The 19,752-nt window shown below is 40.2% G+C and overlaps 1 protein-coding gene across 3 annotated transcripts in view; it reads right to left on the reverse strand.

The window, feature by feature from the left end:
• The window catches only part of cdk14 (cyclin dependent kinase 14), a 314,716-nt gene that overhangs the window by 146,761 nt on the left and 148,203 nt on the right, over positions 1-19,752 (reverse strand). For all 3 annotated transcript variants that reach the window (XM_084725970.1, XM_084725971.1, XM_084725972.1), the window contains one exon: positions 15,612-15,735. In XM_084725970.1, the coding sequence (XP_084582096.1) occupies positions 15,612-15,735 (124 nt within the window). The remainder of the gene's footprint in view (positions 1-15,611; positions 15,736-19,752) is intronic.

The raw sequence follows: 19,752 nt of genomic DNA on the forward strand, positions 1-19,752 counted from the left end.
CACTGCAACTTTTCTAACAAACTGTGATACATATTGTCTTTATGTTTTAATGTTTTTAGGTGTTTTTACAGTAAAATTGCAGGAGCCAGGGAAAATTGAAAAAAAAAAGTTGTGTTTCATTGATTTATTTTTTGTAAAAGTAATTAAAAATCAAAGGCAAATTGTGCTCTTTTCACTAAACATGACAAAATACAAAATTGAAAATAGATAAAAATAGTAAATAATAAAAGTGTGGGTTCATTGAGACGTACATGTATGACATTTGCTCAGGGGACTGCTATGATCGGTGGGACACACCAAATTTGCAGAAAAGTTGCAGTGATTGGATAAAATTGCAAGGTCATGCAGATGGGTAGAATTTGCGTTAATTAGGGGTGGGGTGATTCATCGGCGTAATCGACATCGTCGGTTACGAAAATACGTCAATTTGCGTATTGTGCATCGACACACAAAGTGTGGGAGTATTTAAGTAGGAGATGCAACAGTTTGGATCTCTTTAAGCTCCAAAAACTGGATGTGAATTATCACGGCGGCACAAACTGCTCTGCACAAGTGCTGGAAGTGAGCGACCTGTCCTCCTCCTGCAGCAGCAGCATCGTCCTGTTTACTTTCTGTCAGCACCAAAGTATAATATATGAGGATTATCAACACAGAGAACATGTTTCTGTTAGTAGAAGTCACTTCAGATGTTTCATTACTCCTGTGTTAAAAGTGATGTCTGAACTGCTGCTGTTAACTTTATACTGCATGTCATCAAACAATGTTACTCAGCTGTTTTGTACTTTCTGTTCACTCTATCAGCCATGTGAGTCAGAAAAGGCTAAAACTAATGTCACAGACTGTCTATAATTCATTTCAGTTACTTTCTTTGCTCCACACTGATGCAAAAATACACTGACAGTGATCATCTTTCCTGCACATGACTCCAGTGATTAAATAACTCCTTTAAGTCAAGGACTGACAGAGATAAATTATTAAATAAATATGTATCACAGCTCCTTTTGAATTTGAGGTCCAGAATTTTTCTGATCAGGCATCTGAGATAGAGTCTATTAAACAGGTTAATGTGCTTTATGTGTCTATTTTTCAGTATTATAACTGAATAAAATATTGAAATATGAATGAAAGAAGGTTTTGATGATTACTTTAGGTAAAGTAATTGTTATATTCATTTAATAATAAAAAATAAGCATTAGATTAATTAATAAAAAAATATTAGTCGATTAATTAGGTGCAGCCAATTGTTACAGTGGCAGCATCAACTTCCTTGAGTAGATGCATGTAAACTCTCACTGGGTGCTGGATTTACAGTCTGTAAATAATTACAGATTACAAACATCACGGTGTGCTGGTACAGTATGTCACAGAGAAAAACAGAGATAAAGTTGAGACAAACTCGGCTGCACAGTAACACTTTCTTTGGCAGTGGAGTGTTTCTGCTGCATTCACTCAGCTGAAAATACACACATCTAATATGGATGAGGAACGTATGCAGGTAAACACTGTTCTGCTCTGTTCTGCTCAACCGTGCAGAGGAAGAGAACCGAAATATTTCCTAACAAGGTCAAAGTGAAGTGACACAAAGAGTCAGGCAGAGAATCAGGTGAGTTACATGGAAAGTTACGGCAAAGTGTGGCTACATTTACACTAAGTTCTGGAAAACATTTTCAGCACTTCTATTTACATTACATTTGTTCAATTAAAGGGAAAGTTCAACAATTTCCAAGTGAATGTGGTAAATGTAGTCAGTGGAAGCAATGAATTCCCCAGTGTGTGCTGTACTGACAAGGAAAGTTGAGTTCTCCTGCTGCAAGATCTGTTGTTCCTGCATCCAGTGATGTCATAGTGATGTCGCTGATATTAAGAAAGAACTACAGACTATTCAGCTTGGATTTCTCCTCTGGGTAGCCAGGGGGCATGCTAGATAAGTATCGCCTTTGTTTAGGCCAGCTAAGTAATAGGTAGGATGGCGATACACGGCAACAGGACATCAAGACCGTTCCGGCTATTCCTGTCCTGCTGTGGCGTGGTTGGCTACTGCTACTGTGTTGTAGTCTGACTCATTGGATGTACACTGTAGGTATACAGCAGCCTATTTCAGGTGGCACATACTATCTGCATTTTACCATTTTCAAAATCCCCGGTTGCTACAGGAAACACCAACAACCTCTGAGCTAGCAATCTACATGCTGGAAATGGAAAGTTACCACGCAAACTGTATGAAGGTAAAGTTGCTACCTTTTCTTATTCGCCAGGGCTCAACTCCCAACATGCAAATCTTCCACCGAAACAAGTTTCCTGCCAAATATTATCTTGCAGGGGCACCATAGCTGCATCCTGGGCTTTTCACCACTCATGGAAACTGTGATTAGTTTAAAGAACTACAAAAAAGCCTCTGGATTTTTTTCTTCTATAGCAGAAAGATAAAGCGTGGAGCCAGAGGTGATTGATCTGGCTATGCAGGACTACTGGACTATGAGTGACTAGTACTTCTTGCCCCCACAGTGTGAAAGGGTCTATTTTAAACCAAACCATGATTTCCTGAGCCTCACCAAGTATTTTTCTTGCCTAAACCTACCCAAGTAGTTTTAGTGCCTTAACCTAACTGAGCTGCGACTGCAAAATGAACTGAATTTTAAAAACTAAGTCTAAAAAAAGTCTAAAACTCTATTCTTCAAGGTGAAAGTCATGTGTTCATCCACCAAAGCACCCTAAGTAATGGACAGCCCTGTAGTTGTAGGCGACCACAGCACAGCAGTTGTAGCTGATCACAGGGTGGTACTAGCAGCAGTAGTAGTAACTGACTAGGACTAGGCGAAAGGGTCTTGGGGGGGGGGGGGGCAATTAATGCAGCAATATGTGTGTGGGCATCAAAAACTTGCAGGCAATGCATCCTGGTCAAGGCAGGACTGGCAGGCAATGTTCAACAGCGTCTCAGTCAATACAACACACACTGAGGAATTTAATACATTTCTGTTGACTACATTTTCCATCAACACTGACTGGACATTGACATGACAAGTGCCAAATTTACCCTGTAAACACACACACACTTAATTAATAGGGCTGGACAGTTTGGCTTATTTGGTTAAAAGGGATAAAAAAGTGTTTTTATATAGAAAATGTGTGCCTCTTTTAGATCCAACATTCTTTCAAGTCCATCCATGTGCTGTGTGTGTGTGTGTGTGTGTGTGTGCAGTACACCACCTGCCATCGTCCCAGCTCATTTCCCAACACAAAGTGGACTGTAATGAGTTCTGCATTATACTAGTCTACATGAAGCCAGTCAGGTCATTACCTACCTACACGCACACACACCAACAAGCACACATTATTCCTGCTGTTGGTGCGTTAAACGCTGCAGTTTATTTCAGTCTGGTCTCAGGTTCGGACTGAAAAACCCACACACACACACATCGGTAGCCTTGATCCATCTAACGGACTTCAAAATACCATCTGCAACACACACACACATACACACACACACGCCTGTGCAGCAGCCCACCCGTCCCACGCTGGGTGGAACAGCACACTGGGGAGAGGCAAACAGTCTGCTCCGGGTGCCTGTGACATTCCTCCAGCTCCATTGTCACATTGCTTCACTCCTCACACATCATTATCCCAGCAGCTGTTCAACTTCACAGCACAGCAACACCGACACACACATCAGTGCACATTAGCTAGCTATGGCTGCGCTCGGTGACAGCGGGAAAACAAAACTATTGTTCAGTTTACCGCAATCCACTACTTATGCTGCGTTCCAGACGACGCCGGAGGTCGGAATTTCCCAGATGAAATTTCTAACTTCTGATCTCAAAGAGCTCCAGGTGCTTAAGGCTAAAAGTAAGCAAAAAAACATGGCTGATCGTGACAAATTGACAAGTTTCATCAGCAAGTGTACACTGTACGCAGTGCAGCCGCTTTGCATAAATGACACAGAGGAGGAAAACGACATTTAACTGCACTTAATAACATCTCCAACATAGTTTGACATGAATTTACATGCAGAACTGGTTCCACCATATGATAATCTAGGCTATTTCAGGCTTCCATGGGTGATGCCATTTAGTAGGAAGAAGATAGGAACTCTGACTATGAGTGTTGTTCCCTTGTACTTTTTCTAGCATGAGGTTGGAAATTTTCCAGTTCTGAGTTTTCTGGAACACTGCATTTGGTCCGACAATAACTGCATCTTGAGCTCAAAGGGTCGTAGACAGATTCGATACCACTGCAGCTGCATTCTCATCTGTTTCAATAAAGAGTAACAAATATCGTCAATCTGAAACACGTCAATATATATTTTCTGCTTATAATATTTTCAGTATCATAGGTTTGAAGTTTTTCCAGAGAAACAAGCCAAGTCGATGGCAAAATAAGACTGATCCTGATTCACATTGCATCTCTTAGGAGCAAAATTGTAGCAAAACTTTTTGTTTACCAAAAAATGAAATCAACAGAGCTGCTTTCACTGTCTGAAGTGCTAATTTAATACAGTGTTGCTATCCGAACGGACAAGGACGAGGATGGGGATTCAGTGATGTAATGTTAGTAACGTTATTCTTCTCGCCCGTCATGCATTCATTGTGCTGCAGTTTGTGTTGTTTTTCAGGTGACTGAACAAAATAGTTGAGTTACTTTGTGGCGCAGATACAAGTCTCATGCACACTATGCTTATGATTTTTTTCTTGTTTAATGTCACTTCTGCTAAATCCGAAATACCTAGAAACGACAGATGATGATGATAATGTTTTGAGGGACTAGTTCTTCGCCTTTTGCTCCACACTTCTACTTTGGACTGCAGCCGCAAGAGTGAGAGTGGCTGGCTGTTAGTTCAAGAAGCACTTGATTTGATATGCAGCAGGGTTTTGTGTGAGTGGAACACGCATTTAAAACATCAATATCACAGTCAATCATGTTTGCTTAATTGTGGGAAGTCAAAATCATGACTGAGATGGATATTCCATCAATTACGCAGCCCTAACACAAAGTACAGGCTGATGAAAACGTAATTTGTTTTCAAAGTGTTGGGTCATTAACCAAAGTACTGGAGAAATTGAAATGTTGACCTTATGATGCCAGACAAAAAGACTGAGGATCATTAGAACAATCACAATTCACCCTGAGAGGGACATGAATGTCTGTCCTGTAAATGTCAAAGCAATACATCCCAATAGTTGTTGAGACATTTCACTCAAAACCGTAAATGTCTATGGCACTAGACGAAAAGTCAGATGATCACAAAAGGATTCATTGTTTAAGAATCATGAATTAAAGGAAATCCATCCAGTAGTTGATTGAAAAATTTCAGTCTGGAAGAAAATAGTGGACAGAGCATTCTGTCAGTGAGGACAAAGGGCTGATGGGTCGCTGGAGAGGAGCCGGGACGCTGCTGCAGAAGTCTCCAACTCTTCAAGGAGCCAGAAACACGTCCTCACGTCACAAACTGGAACAGGTTCTCCCAGGGATACAGTCCCAAACACACGCAGCTCTGTCAGGCTGGTCATTTTGTGCGCGAATTGAACCTCAGATAAGGTTTCTGGCCACCGACCGCAGCCTGAGCTCCAGGTTGGCGACGGACACTGACAGCACATGGCCGCGCTTCGGTGTTTGAGTGCAAACACAAGCAGCCTTTCAGCAGGTTCGTCCCAACTGTGGACACATCCGCTCTCTCATGAGGCTCTGGAGTATGTGGGCTATGAGCATTGCTCCTCTGCTGTTTCATCCACTTCTATAATTAGGCACCTGTCATCAGAAAATTGTCTCAAGGCTAAAGTCATTTTGTGTGTGTCGACAATGTGCGCTTGTTGCCAGCAGTGTGTGGTTCAAAGAAGGTATATCAAAATTTACAGCTTTGATGAGTTGAATTTGTTGGAATGATTGCTTTAAAAATCATTATACTAATGAACTGAAAAATGTAAAAAAAATAAAAAATCGAATAATATGCTTCAGAGATTTCTCACTTGTGAGTAATACATATTTTATTTACCCCAGTAAAATTGCCTCTGGTAATTATCAACAACTAAAAATATTCAAACTAGAGGAGGTCACTCAGTAGACTGCAGACCACTGCCATGCAGCAGATGGTGAAGCACCTACTGCAATGCCACCACAACTACCAGATGCAACAAGCAGGGGGTTGCAAAGTTTTCAATGCATGTTTTATTGTGCATTCAGTAAAGAATTAGTTTTCAAATAAAGACAACATTTTGTACAGTGTTTTTCTATATTATAGTTTCAGTCTTCTCTATAGCAGGCATGTCTAAACTATTCCACAAAGGGCCGAGTGGCTGCAGGTTTTAACAGCACACCTGACTTCACTAATCAGCTGTTTGAAGACTGAAATCAGTTGCTTAAATGAGTCGAGCCTGGCGTGCTCCGGCTCAGTAGGAACAAAAACCTGCAGCCACATGGCTCTTTGGCACTTGGCTTGTGGTGCTCAAAGCACCAAAAAATACATTTGAAAAAAATTCAAAACCGGTGTCATTTTCCAGAAATCATGACCCGGATACTCAAGATTATCCACAGACCTGATTATGTGCAGTTTCATGCAGGAACTACTTTCTTTCTCAGAGAGAAAATGTTTCTAATATCAAGAAAGTTGTTCTGGTACATTCTAAATTAGTTCCAGGAGATTCTACTGCAGAAAGAAATTTATATGAGAGATACATGTGTGCAACAACTTTAAAATACAAATAATTAATTAGTGATTAAATAGACTCAATTAGAAATAAAGTAGGGGAGACCAGAGACAGTTGCAACGCTTATTGTCTCAGCACCTACAACTCACTGAATTGCTGTGCTAAAGCTGCAGGCGAAACTACTAGAACTACTTTAGAATCTACCTTAAACGTTACAGTGTCATCATCATTTTTATTATTATTGTCTGGAAGTTGGTTATATAGTTAATTTCACTGGTTAACTGTGATGTAAATAATAAGTAACAGTTGGTGGAAAAAGGGTAAAACACACATGACCACTATTGTTGTCCTTAAAATGATCTAAACTCCAATGCAAATCACTTTTTGATCAAATGCATTTAATAATATTGTACTTTAGATTGACTAGTAATGTGTTTCATCTGTGTTTCTAACTGTAGGTTTTTTCAGCCAACATAGTGTAATGATAATGTTAGTAAGAAATGCCCAGTCCAGTCTTTGGCAGGTTTATATAAGATTAACTGTTTGTAGTTGCTGTATGTGTGTATGTGGGTGGGAGGGATGCAGTAATTATGGTCTACACAGCTCCACAACGCAAACAATACAAATCACCCCCCCACACACACACTGCTTAACTTGGCCTCAATTAGTTGTGTCCTTGATAGAAAATATGGCATCGTCAAAGCCTCATTTATGGTGGTTGTTTGTGCAGCTCATTAAAAAGTGAGTAAACTCACAGAGGAGCAGAGGGGAGCATCTGGATCAACTCCACCAGCAGCAGCAGGGATATGGAGCTCTGGCCACGGTGGCTGGTGAGAAATGACTTTGAAACATTTAGAGATGCTAAAATCCCATTTTTTCCTTCCCAATACCAATTCTGGTATTTATTATTATTCTTTAACAGCCTTCTTTAACAACTAACGCTGTGACGATGTGATATGATTGCTATCATTGTATGGTTGAGCTCAGGCTGAGAGAAACAACACACCCTGCTACTTCCCAGCAGTGTCTTGTTTTAGGCTTTATAAATTATGTGGTATTGGATCAGTGCATTGTTCCACATACTTGCCCAAACGTGACCCAACATTGTAAGCTGTACCAGAGGAATTTCTGACACTGGTATCAGTATCAGAACAACCCTAGAAATATTAGAGCTTTGGTCCATGACAAAGTGTTTTTCCCTTTAGGATGATGAATGTGATTTGGAAATTTGAACATTCCCTTTAAAGACTATCTGCCATCTGATTTCAGCATTTCTTAAGTGGAAGTGGATAGTGGTGGTCTCACAGGAAACATCAAGTGGTTGCCAAAAATGCTAGGATCCGTCCTCTGGGGATTATATACACTAAAACTTCCCATAAATTCAGCTGCAAGTATCTGGGATACCGTGTCATGGTCTTTAGGGAAGCCCTGAGAAAAGTTCAGCGGGTCATTAAAGTCATTCAAGAGCAAATGCAACCAGGCAATGTTGTAGTCAGGACCACCTAAACCGGGACCAAGTCGAGACCATGACCAGAGTGTAATGAGACCAAGACAAGACCAAGACAGGACGAGACAAAGACAATGCACACAAGCTACATAGCTTTACATGACCTGCCTTATTGTTTATCGCAAGCAAAAACATAACTGAGCTAGATGCAGAATTCACAAATCTGTGTGTGTTTTCTTATGGACGATATTTTTCAGATGAGCTCTTTTGAAACCAGAAATAAATCAAGTTAGTGGTTACATCTGAAGCATAAAGTTTTATATCCAATCATAGAAATTATATTGGCAAATAAATCAAATAATGCTCAAGCAATTAAGTGATATCTCTGCAGCTGTGGTCTTGACTGGTCTTGAAATAAAATCCTGAGTTCTATTTGTCTGAGACTGAGACAAGACAGCGAAAATAGGAGCGACTGAGACGAGATCTTAAAAAAGTGGGCTTGAGACTGGTCTCAAGACCAAGACCAATCAAGAGTGCTACAAAACTGCAACCAGGCAAATAATCTTGCTGCCAACTAATGGTGACTACATTATCTTCCACAATGTATGTGCCACCTTTAGTCCAAGTACAACAGGCTAAGGGTGCTCCGGTCAAGATTCCTGGATCACGATCGCTGGAAGCAGTATCGGCCAATACCAAACACGATCCTCATAGCCTTCCGAGATTTACCCACCAAATCGAAAATCTACCCATGTTTGATGCTCAGTCTGTGTTAATTGCATAGACCGTTGCTATGGATGCAGTTCTGATCAACTTTCCAGAACCATTTCCTATCATATCAATCCATAGAAAGACGTCTGGACCCTTTGGCAAGAAACTGTTAGCTTTCTGCTACTCCATCAGAAAACACTGAATATTTTTCCAATATTAAGAACACAAAGCTTTGGATACGTGGTTAATGGCTAAACCGTGCCCACTACAAAAGGGAAGAGGAGGACAAGAAAATACTGGGATCTGAAAGACAGGGACATTGACAAAACTGAAGAAGACAGACATGATTTTCTGAGTAAGTAGCCATTTAATAAGCAGGATAATGTAGAATGTTTTTGTTAGGTTCCTGCATCACCATGTTAGGGTTTACAGGGTTTACAGTGACCCGATTGCTCTCTCTCTGTGGTTGACTGATCAGAGCACTCTTAGACCACAGACTCCATGTGACCACACAGGTGAGGGTTCACATTCATTAAACTATCAGTACATAGATATCAATGCAGCAGTGCTACTGATACACTTTTTTCCATACATGATCTGAAGTGGTTTGGATTTTCTCTCCTTTTTCCCAGCTGGAATTGAACTGGTCACACATGTGACCATGTGGCTGTTCAACAAGCACTGAAACCCTTTGGCTACCAACGTCCTGCAGAATCTTTGTCTGGAAATCATTAATACCCACAATCAAAGTCTGCATCTTTCTCTGGACCACAAAGTTGGATGGACAAGCTGATGGATCAGTCCACCAGTACAAAGGCTAAGGAACTGATGAGCGCTGAGGGAGGAAAGAAAATCAACGCTTGAGCTGACCACGTTTTATTTATTCTGATAGAATCCACTACTATCACTTGCCAGCTCACCCTTAACCCATCTCTTTTTCAATACAGCCATCTCCTATTTGCTCCTCTTTGTACCCTCCATCCTATCAACACACAGCCTCATCCCCGCCGAGTGCTCTGCCACCTCCAATTGTACCTCTCAGCCCCTCCTTTGTTGACACTCTGCCTCCGTCTCTCTCATTTACCCCAACCAGCGCCACAGGCCTCAGCTGTCGAGCTGTCGGCCGGTAGCACTCCTGCTGCCAAGGCCCGGGACCACAGGGAGCCCTGGCGGCCACACAATCACACACACATGCACAAATACACACACACACACTCTAGATCAGCCTTCACCTTCCTCATCTGGCATCCCTCAGGCAAAGGCTGATTCTGTGTTTTGTGCGTGTTTGTCGATGAGCACAGCTCCAGCGACAGACTAATAGGCCCGGGACTTTCATTCTTGCTCATTTGGTATTTTGTCCATTATTTTCTTCCTCTCATTTCCCTCGCAGTAATGTTTCTGCACTAATACAAGGTTTGCATTATTGATGAAGCTGCCACCCTCCTCCTCCTCCCCCCATCTGTCTGGGCAGAGGGATGGAGGAGCTGAGGAGACGGATGGCGGAGGGGGGAAGAAGGTTTGAGGGATTTAGGGAATGGGTGGGTGTTGGACTGAGTACATGGATGGATGGACCGATGGATGGATGGACAGGCGGATGGATGAATGAATGGATGGATGGATGAATGGACAGGCAGGCTGTACAGAAGGCTGGACTGTCTGTCTGTCTGTCTGCCCCCCAGGATGCCAGACAGGCCATGTAGGCAGTGTTTACTGAGCATGGATCCAAGCCATATGGTGCCACTTCAGGAGGGGTTTCGAACACACACACACACACACACACACACACACACACACACACACACACACACACACACACACACACACACACACACACAAGGTTGTGGCCAAAATAGATGGGAGCATGAATATACTTAGTAACTTTCATGATGATCTGCTGTCTGATTTCGATTTGTCTTGTATACAAGTGGAAATTCAGGCACCAGATGAACGGTCGGGGAAAGAAAAGGTCAATGGGTTAACTAGTTGTCAAGTCATCGTGATCTTGGCCTAAGTCTTGGACAGATGGATGGACCAACAGACCATCCAAAGCCGCCTCAATGCTGGGGCCAAAAAGTGAAAAAATAAACCCTCCAGAATCGCAGGTCTTGCCAAGAATCCCATGATGCTGGGATCAGACTCTTTTTGTCTTTTGAGATGATCTCTGTCTTATAATGCGATCATAGATGCTGAGACACATGGCCGCCTGCATGTTGGATCCAACATAATCTACCAATCACAGCTATCTTTCTTTCACAACTTACATGAAATACACAGGTGATCAGTGGGAATGTCACAGAGACTGATTTCACTGTCCGACCTGACGGCACCAACATTATTCCTCGACATGGTTACGGTTGTCTGTGGAGGAGCGCTCTGTCCTTCTGAGGGTCAGCATCACAGAGCATGTCACAGAAGTTGTTAAACTAGGACAAAAAAGTTGGACGTGCAAATCTTTTTGTTAAAAGATTGTAAGATCTTCCACTATGCAGCATAAAACAAGCAGCTGTCACGCCTTACAGTGCTGGGCTGATGGCAATACCATCATCCATCATGATGGCTGAGTTCTCGTAGCATTTCATCCCCGGGGTTGTAAGGCAGGAGTTGTTGATTAAGTTCCATTTTTGACACGTGGAAAATGAAATAAAAAGAAGCTGTTGCTGCTGGTCTTTGCAACATTATTTCCCCAAGTCCTGTTTATTATTTTCCCTTTATACAACAGTAAGTTCCGACCATTTAACTTGATTGGGCTAGAGACATTCTATGAGCGGTTATGTAAAGAACAACCTCAATGGGACTTTTAACTACATGTATAACTCTGCTTTACGAGTGTTTTAATAACTGTTAGCCAACATGAACATGACAATAGCCACTAACAAATTACAATGAGACAAATATGACTAAGAGACAGTCCAGTCCAATGACAGTCCAATCTAATGAGCCAAATAAATGAGCAAATAAAAAAGAAATCATAATTCAATTCAATTCAGTCATTTCTTTCAGTCTTGCCATTGTTATTTCAGCTATTGTTTGCTTAGCTTAGCTTCCTCAGGAGAGCTAGCCAGCTAACTTTAAGCTTTAGATGCTGGACCTTATAAACCCGACACAGGGATGCATGTTGGTCGCCTGCCCAATGGGGATGTGAGAGTTTATATGCCACCTCTTTCCCTTCGCTAGCGACAGGAACTGCAGTGTTAGCTGATGGGGATTCTCCCCACTTGCTTGAGCTGGTCAGCTTTTCTGCTATGGGACAGCCTTCCTGATACAGTCAAAAATGAAAACCTACTGTCCATTGCAATGTTTCTTTTGGGGCATCACCACATGACAATTTGGAAGACATAAAGGCCTTAGTAGTCTGATATCATGTCGTCTGATCTTGGCATTATTGTTGGTGTCTTAAGACAATGGGACATTAAATCATAATAATGACAATTACGATACTGGTTCAGCCTGAGCACCTCTACCAGAAGGCTTCAGTGTGTTCTGTATGTTAGTGCTGCACATATTCATATGTCTCCATTTATTTTTTTTTCTCTTTGTGAGACTGAACAGCTATCCGCAAAACCAGTAAAGGTCTTTTGGTTTTTATAAAGACACAGTAATGTAAAATTAATAAATATGCGAGGTGATATCATTGAGATCAATATCTCATTTGCAAAAGAGCCCCGAGTCCAGCAATATCAAACAAAGTCATGAGAAAAGCACACAGAGCATGAGAGACAATCACAGACATAATATTTTATGAGACAATATGAGATCTTAATAGATTCTAAGTTTAAAATTGCACAGTGGGATCAAAACTGTCTGTTTTTCTTTGTTTTCTACGCTTTTATACAGTGATACATTGGTAAATGCTCAACCTCACTGCCTCATTACCTTATACATCTTTTTAGACTGCATATCCTTTTAGATTGTTATCCAAATTTGGATTGTTATTCATTCATATACTTACAAAATTTGGATTGTTATTTATTCATATACTTACAACAAATTCCACATTTTAAGCTTCTTATAAGCTTTGAATGCTTTTAGTTTAGATATTAACATTTATTTCCTATAAGCTGTGTGTATGTTGATCCTTGTGGGGACCTGCTGCATCAAATTTCCATTGCAGGCATAAATAAAGTCGTACTGAACTGGATAAAAACTGCTAATGACATTGGAAGAAAAGATTCCTGTCAAAACAGAGTAATATTTTAACATTTTTATGACTAGTATTATGGCCGCATTGAAGCAAAAAAGCAGGATTTTGAGCATAAAGTCACAACTCACGCTTACTATGAGAATAAGTTGTAATTTTAGGAGGGATTTTTAAGTGAGAAAATACAGAAAAAAGTATTTTGTGGAGAAATTTGTACCATTTTGAGAAAAATATGTAATATTGCAAACTAATTGCAAGAAAATTTGTAATACTAGAAGAATAAATGTACATGCATAATGTAACATACATACACCGTATGAACGTTATGTCCTTATCTTCAGTCATGTGCAACACATAAGTTACATAACATTTTGAAAAGAAGTCAATGTTGACTTTTTGTTGAACACAAGATGAAAGTCCAGTGTTTGTCTGACCAATCCATCCACCCCACCTCCTCCAAATACAGATTTTTCTTCACTTTTTAATTATAAAAAAAGGGAAAAAAAAGTGAGAATTAAAGTATTGAACTATGATGATTAGGACTTCAGTTCAGCCAAAACTCAGCCAGACACACCAAAATTGCAGAAAAATGGAAAAAAAAAGATTTTGCTGGAATAAATGGCAGAAAATAAAAAAAATAGAGTTCAGAGGTATCTCGTGATGTGTTTGTATTGTGTCATTGTCATGTACAAATAAACCAGCAGAGGGCAGTGAACACAACACAATGATAGCAGAATAAGTAATGTTTTTTTCCCTAACGTTTTCTGTATTTAAACTTGTATTAAACAGTAGATAATTGCCATTTACTCTGTTACTATTGTTTGGATAAGTTTGTGTTTGATATTACGTGCCGTAATAATCTATATGAATCATTCTGAGTTTCTTATTCCTGTTTCAGTACCACACAGTTACATGTAGCATAGATCTCCAGTTAGATTATTTCTGTCCACTAACAGCTCTGTCTGCTGAGCTGCACTGTTGGAAGCAACTTTAGCAAAGAAGATTCAAGTGTCTGAAAATTGTTTCCTAACACAGACTTGGGTATGAGTGCAATTTCAGTCTCCTAAATAACACTTAATAACACTTAACTTAATAATAAGGGTTATAACACTAAATAACACAACTGCGAAAGTCTGCCTTGAAAAAGGCAGCGCCGTCAAGTTAGCCACCTTGCTTCTTGCTTCCAAGACACCTCTGTCCTTCAGGAAGGCCTAAGAGGATTATTTTTGGTCCCACCCACTGCAAATCAAAATGTGATTGGTTAATTCACCTGTCACTTTCTAAACAAACACACAGGCTTTGGTCGTCTCTCCCAGTGATTAAGTCCTAACCTATGAGTGAGCCAGCTCTAACCTTTCTCTACTTAGAGACAACAGCAAAAATATCTGATTGGATAACTCTATTTTGCTATTTTCAGGACAGTAACCCTTTCATTTCTGAAGCAAAGTTGATGAACTTGAAATCAGAAATAGAAGAGAATAGCCTGATAATTAAATCAAATATAATATATTTAAATAGAACATTTGAAATGCTGATATGTAAGGTGTTCTCTGAAGGCCCAGAAGGCCCTCAGGGTTCCCCTTTGCTTTCTATACTATGTCACCTGACCTGGACCGTAGCATTAAATATGGAGATATTGCATTGGCCTTTGGATCATACAGCAGCGTCTCCACCATACTTACGAAGTCATGACTAACCTTTGAACAAATACATTTAACAAACTGCATTTTTTCTGGGTAAAAAAAAACACTATAATGTTTATTTCTCAACTGATTTCAACAGTGAGATGTGTTATATTCAAGGGTAAGTTAGAAAAAAACAAAACTTTAACACTATACACTGCTTTTTAACCAGAAAAAATAAAGCTCCCTCATTTACTGTTAAACCAAATCATAAGATATGACTGGATCGAGTGCATTGTCAGATCATGGAGGAGGAAAATGATGAAATGAACAAATTAGACCTCAACCACAGCCTCCTTCCTTCCTCCTCCTCCTCCTCCTCCTCCTCCTCCTCCTCCTCCTATGATGATAAAGTTCTGCTTGCTACCCAGTCCAGTCCAGTTTTACATGATAGGTGAGATTAGTTAGTCACCACAAATCACATTTGATTGGATACATTTATGTATCCACCCCCGAGTTTAAGATGAGATATCAAAATATATTTTACGTTTTACAAGAAGAGAAAAAAGACACACTTTCATCTAAGAATACTCAGAGATATGAGAGCAGTTAACACAGATTTTCATTTCACTCTGCCTGTAAAGGGTTAATCATCATGGGATAAATGGTATGATAAAATATCTGAACAGCTGTATCAGCTCGTACTCAACCCTAATCCATCCTTGGGTAAAAATAGCTTGATTGCACTTGAACATTTTAAGACATTTTCATCCTAATAAATCTGAGAGCACAACTTGCTTCTCATGTATAAATAATGAAAATAAATGCAGATTGGTGTAGATTCAGATCAAGACAGTAACTGTAATCATCACTCTGCCTCCTCTGTATCATATCAGAAGTGAAGCACAAGTGTCAGAGTGGATATTCAGCATTACTTTTAGATTTCACACAAACTCTTATATCCAGCAGATACACACACATACACACACACACACACACACACACACACACACACACAAAAAACGCAGCATCGGTGTCTGGCCTCAGCTACTCACCGAAGTCAGCGAGTTTGAGCTCTCCGGTGTCGCTGATGAGCAGGTTTTGTGGTTTCAGGTCGCGGTGAAGAATGTACCTCTGGTGGATGTAGGACAGGCCTCGCAGTAACTGGTACAGGAACAGCTAGAAGAGAACAAAGAGAAAGAACTATTTTTACACAAGTATATTTAACTACGACACTCATTCTCAAGAAGGGGGACAAAACTGTATTTTGAATGGGTTTTGATTTTTACTTTTTAATTATGCTGGAAAATATAATTTAAAATTTCAAACTGTTGGCTATTAAAACTTTTTTTATTTTTATTAATAAACTGAAATTCTTATTTAGCTTTGATTTAGAAGGACTACAGAGTTGACATTATGTTATGACGTTATGGTTGAGAGACGTCTGATAACATTATTACTTGAATTTGTCAGAAAATAGAAAGTTTACCAGTGCTTGAGCAGTATTCCTGCCTTTTTCAAACCAGGAAGTGAGACAGGGGTCCTTAGGGTACAGCTGACCCTTTTTATGCCTGATTAAATCATGTTTTTGTAAAAATCTCATGGAGTTGAGAGAAATATGGGACACAACTTTAAAGGGTTAACATTTTCTTTAAAATTTTTAGATTTCAAAGGCTTTAACACATTTTTAAATTGAAGTTGTGAATTCTTGACTGGGACAAAGGTGTTTTCTGGCACAGAGCAAGTTTAGAAATTAAAGAAATGAAAGCAAACCAAAACATTTCATGAATTACACATATTTCATATAAATAAATTATCAACAAAAATTGGAATCAGAGTGGTGGCCTTAATTTTTTAAGTTTTTCAGCATGTGTTCTGTCCCAATTCTCATAAATGGGTTTAAAAAAAACACATGAAAAGACAGGTCTGATAAAGAGAGCATCTTTTCTGTATCACGTTAGATAAATTAGGTGAATATCAATACTCCCGTTAGTCTCAGCCTGAGTTTACGTCTCTCTGTGGCACATTAACCTGAGCAGCTGTTGACTGCAGAGCTGTGTGGAGAAACCGATCCATCACTGAAGCACTTCATCGTTTCAGTTTAAACGAGCGCAGGAATCAACCCCACATGTCATTTACAAATAGTTCAATGAAGTGCTGTCTCTCTCACAAAGGCGCAAACACCACAATCGATACTGGGCCATCATTTCCTCCTCTTGGACTACTGAACACTCATCAAACAGATGAGACGTCACAACGCCCATCTGATTTCACAGCTGAGTTACTGGGAACTGCTGCATTTACTGGTAAAAGAAGCAGTAAATTAAACTGTCTGTTCCTGCTTCAAAATGACCCCTTAAGTTAATAAATGATTGATATGTTTTATCAGTTTTGCCTGGTGTAGAGTGGCGTATCTTTTATCACGGGGGTGTTTTCGGAAAGTGGAAAAGAACAGAAAGGTGACAGCAGAAATGTTTGGTGGTGTGACAGACTTTAGCTGAAATCACAGCCGACATACGGAGCTGGGCGGAGCTGCTGCCTCCTTCTCATTTCGTGTGAAGGGCAGCCAATCGATTGCAGGGAGCGTGACAGGATTGCTGACAGCAGGGGGCAGGAAGGCAGTGCAGCAAAAAAAAAAAAAAAAATCACATCAGCTAACTTTGACCCAGAGTTGCTGAAAAATAACACACATTTCTGTCTCTCAAATGTCAACAGTATTGGTTTCTAGGTCCATTCTGTGCTGTGGAGCAGAGGAAAAAGTTGTGTTGTGTTGAACTGACCCTTTCACACAAGTTAATGATGATCCTACTGCAGCTCAGCTGATTCTCATCCTGTACTGGACATTAAACTGTAACTCAATGCAGTCACACAGTAACCATGTTTCCATCCAAATGTATGGCAAATGTTAACTGAATTTTGAGTAAATCTGCAAAATAAAATTTGAGTGATGCTGGTTTCCACCCACTTTAGATACGTGATTATCACTAGTTGGTTCATCGAGAAAAGCAGAGCATGGTGCCAATTCTCCAATTCAAGAACTTTTATCCTGCACCGCTGCAGAAAAAGAGGTCGCAACAAGATGAAATAATTAAAAGAGCACCAGCTGAACCTTAAACAATGAAAAACAATGTAGAGAACAGGATGGAAATATTACATTTCTCTTAGTTCCATGTATTAATACAAGATACAAGTTAGAAGAGAGACATATACATCATAATACAACACAGGGTTGTATAGATTAAGATGTAGATCCCATCAAAAAAGTACATAAATGATATACAATAGGTTGGTTGAGTGAACAGAAAAGAAACAAACTATTTTACATGGTAGAGTGGTGAGGATAAATGAAGCAGGATGAATGAATGATGGTGCAGCAGTGGATACTTCTGTATCTCTTGCCAGTTGGCAGCAGGTTGGACAGGCTGTGTCTGGTGTGGGTGTTATCTTTTAGTGTCCTTTGGGCTCTGCAATCCAACCTTAATATTAGGAAGGATCTATCAGATCTGCGTGAAGTTATCATGGATGGATTATAATGCTGTGAGAACGATGAGGAAACAGCTTTCCATCTCCCAATAAGTGCATTGATTCTATTTTGAAAAAAAAAAAAAAATACCTCAAGTGAGTTTCTAAACTTTTTTTGCAAAATGTACAGATTTTTTTTTTCCAAATTTCCACTTCCAACAAACTTTTCTGATGCAAAACTTCAAAATGCTCATTAAAATATGTTGATGGAATAAATGACTACGTAAAGTGTTCTTTGTGTCACTTGTAGTCACACAAAGAGTTCTCACTAAGTCTGCAGATCCCATTTCAGCCTCTGTCTGCTCATTGTTTTGGTTTTTCTCCGCTCTTTATTTTCCAGCTCGCTCTACTCGTCACTCGGCGCGGTCGCACCTTTAACTGCAGGGTTCCTTTCACTACATTCACCCAGATGGACACCTCATAGTCACTTATTATAGCTGGGTGAGCTCGTCTGGCAGGCAGCTGTCTCAACCAGCAGGCCAAATGTTCACCACTGACCACGCTGAGCCCGTTTGACAAACCTGATTTTCATTTCAAGTGTGCAGGAGTGTAAATCTGGCAAATTATTGAGCGGACCTGCATAATTTAAGATGAAAATTGGCCATCTTGAGAACAGCGTCCAGTGTTTGTTATTATTATGATTATCGTGCAAACAGTCTGTGTGAATAACCTCCACAAACTGCTCGCACGTCACTCATCCTCAGATATTGGAATGCAAATGGAACCCAGCCGTTTCAGCCGATGCCTCACAGAGAAAAGAAAAAGCTTCTTTATGGGCAGGTTTGAAGTTTGAATTGAAGAGCCGAGTGAAGAGAATGAAAGTGTGATTTTTCTGTCTTTTTATTACCGTGCAGTTGCCCTCCTAACAAGGCGAGGGGTTTTTCAGAAGAGTGTTTTGATATACATGAGTAAACACACATTTCCCATGCTAATTTTCTACGCCGCAGTTCATCTCTCGCCCGCTGAGTGCTGGAATAGTAAACTGTTGACCCGGTGACTCCAGATGCCAGACAGGACCCGTCCCTGATTGGACTCCACGGTGCTTCAATCAGCTTAATTGGCCGAGACTATGGTATCAGTGAGAGGAGAGAAACGAGAGGGGAACGCTGGAATTGGAATAAAATTGAACGCTGAATCGTGCACGCCTCATTATTCGATGATTGACACGTCTGTGGGGGGGGGCTGAAGAACTGCCACGTCTCTGAAGGAAAACAACAACAAGTTTAATGCAGCTCTGACTTTACGTACATATTAGGATGTTGCTGTTGTTCATTTTTAGACAGCAGCAGACACACTGGATGCAGTGTGCATATATTAAACAGTGAATTTGTTTGGCGGATGCAGTTTGGGTTCATGAGCTCCGCAGGCAGGTGGAGGAGCTGTGCTTAATTTCCGCAGTATGATAATTGGCTGTAAAAATGTAAATTTTAATGCAATGTAATCTTTATTCATATGACGCATCAGCAAAAGTGCATTCATGCATTTTCATGAGTGTTTTTTATGAATGAATTTGCTGTTATTATATTTGTCAGTGAAGTCCTCCGGTCTTCAGGATAGCTTCCTTGAGAATACTTTTTTTTTTTTTTTTAAATACCGAACGGACTTGTTTCTGATCTGCAGTTTTTACAGAGGAAATACTTCTGTCAGAAGCACACGAGCCTGAATCACACAACC

This window comes from Lutjanus erythropterus, chromosome 9, assembly GCF_056507025.1.
Source record: "Lutjanus erythropterus isolate fLutEry1 chromosome 9, fLutEry1.hap2, whole genome shotgun sequence".
NCBI lineage: Eukaryota > Metazoa > Chordata > Actinopteri > Lutjaniformes > Lutjanidae > Lutjanus > Lutjanus erythropterus.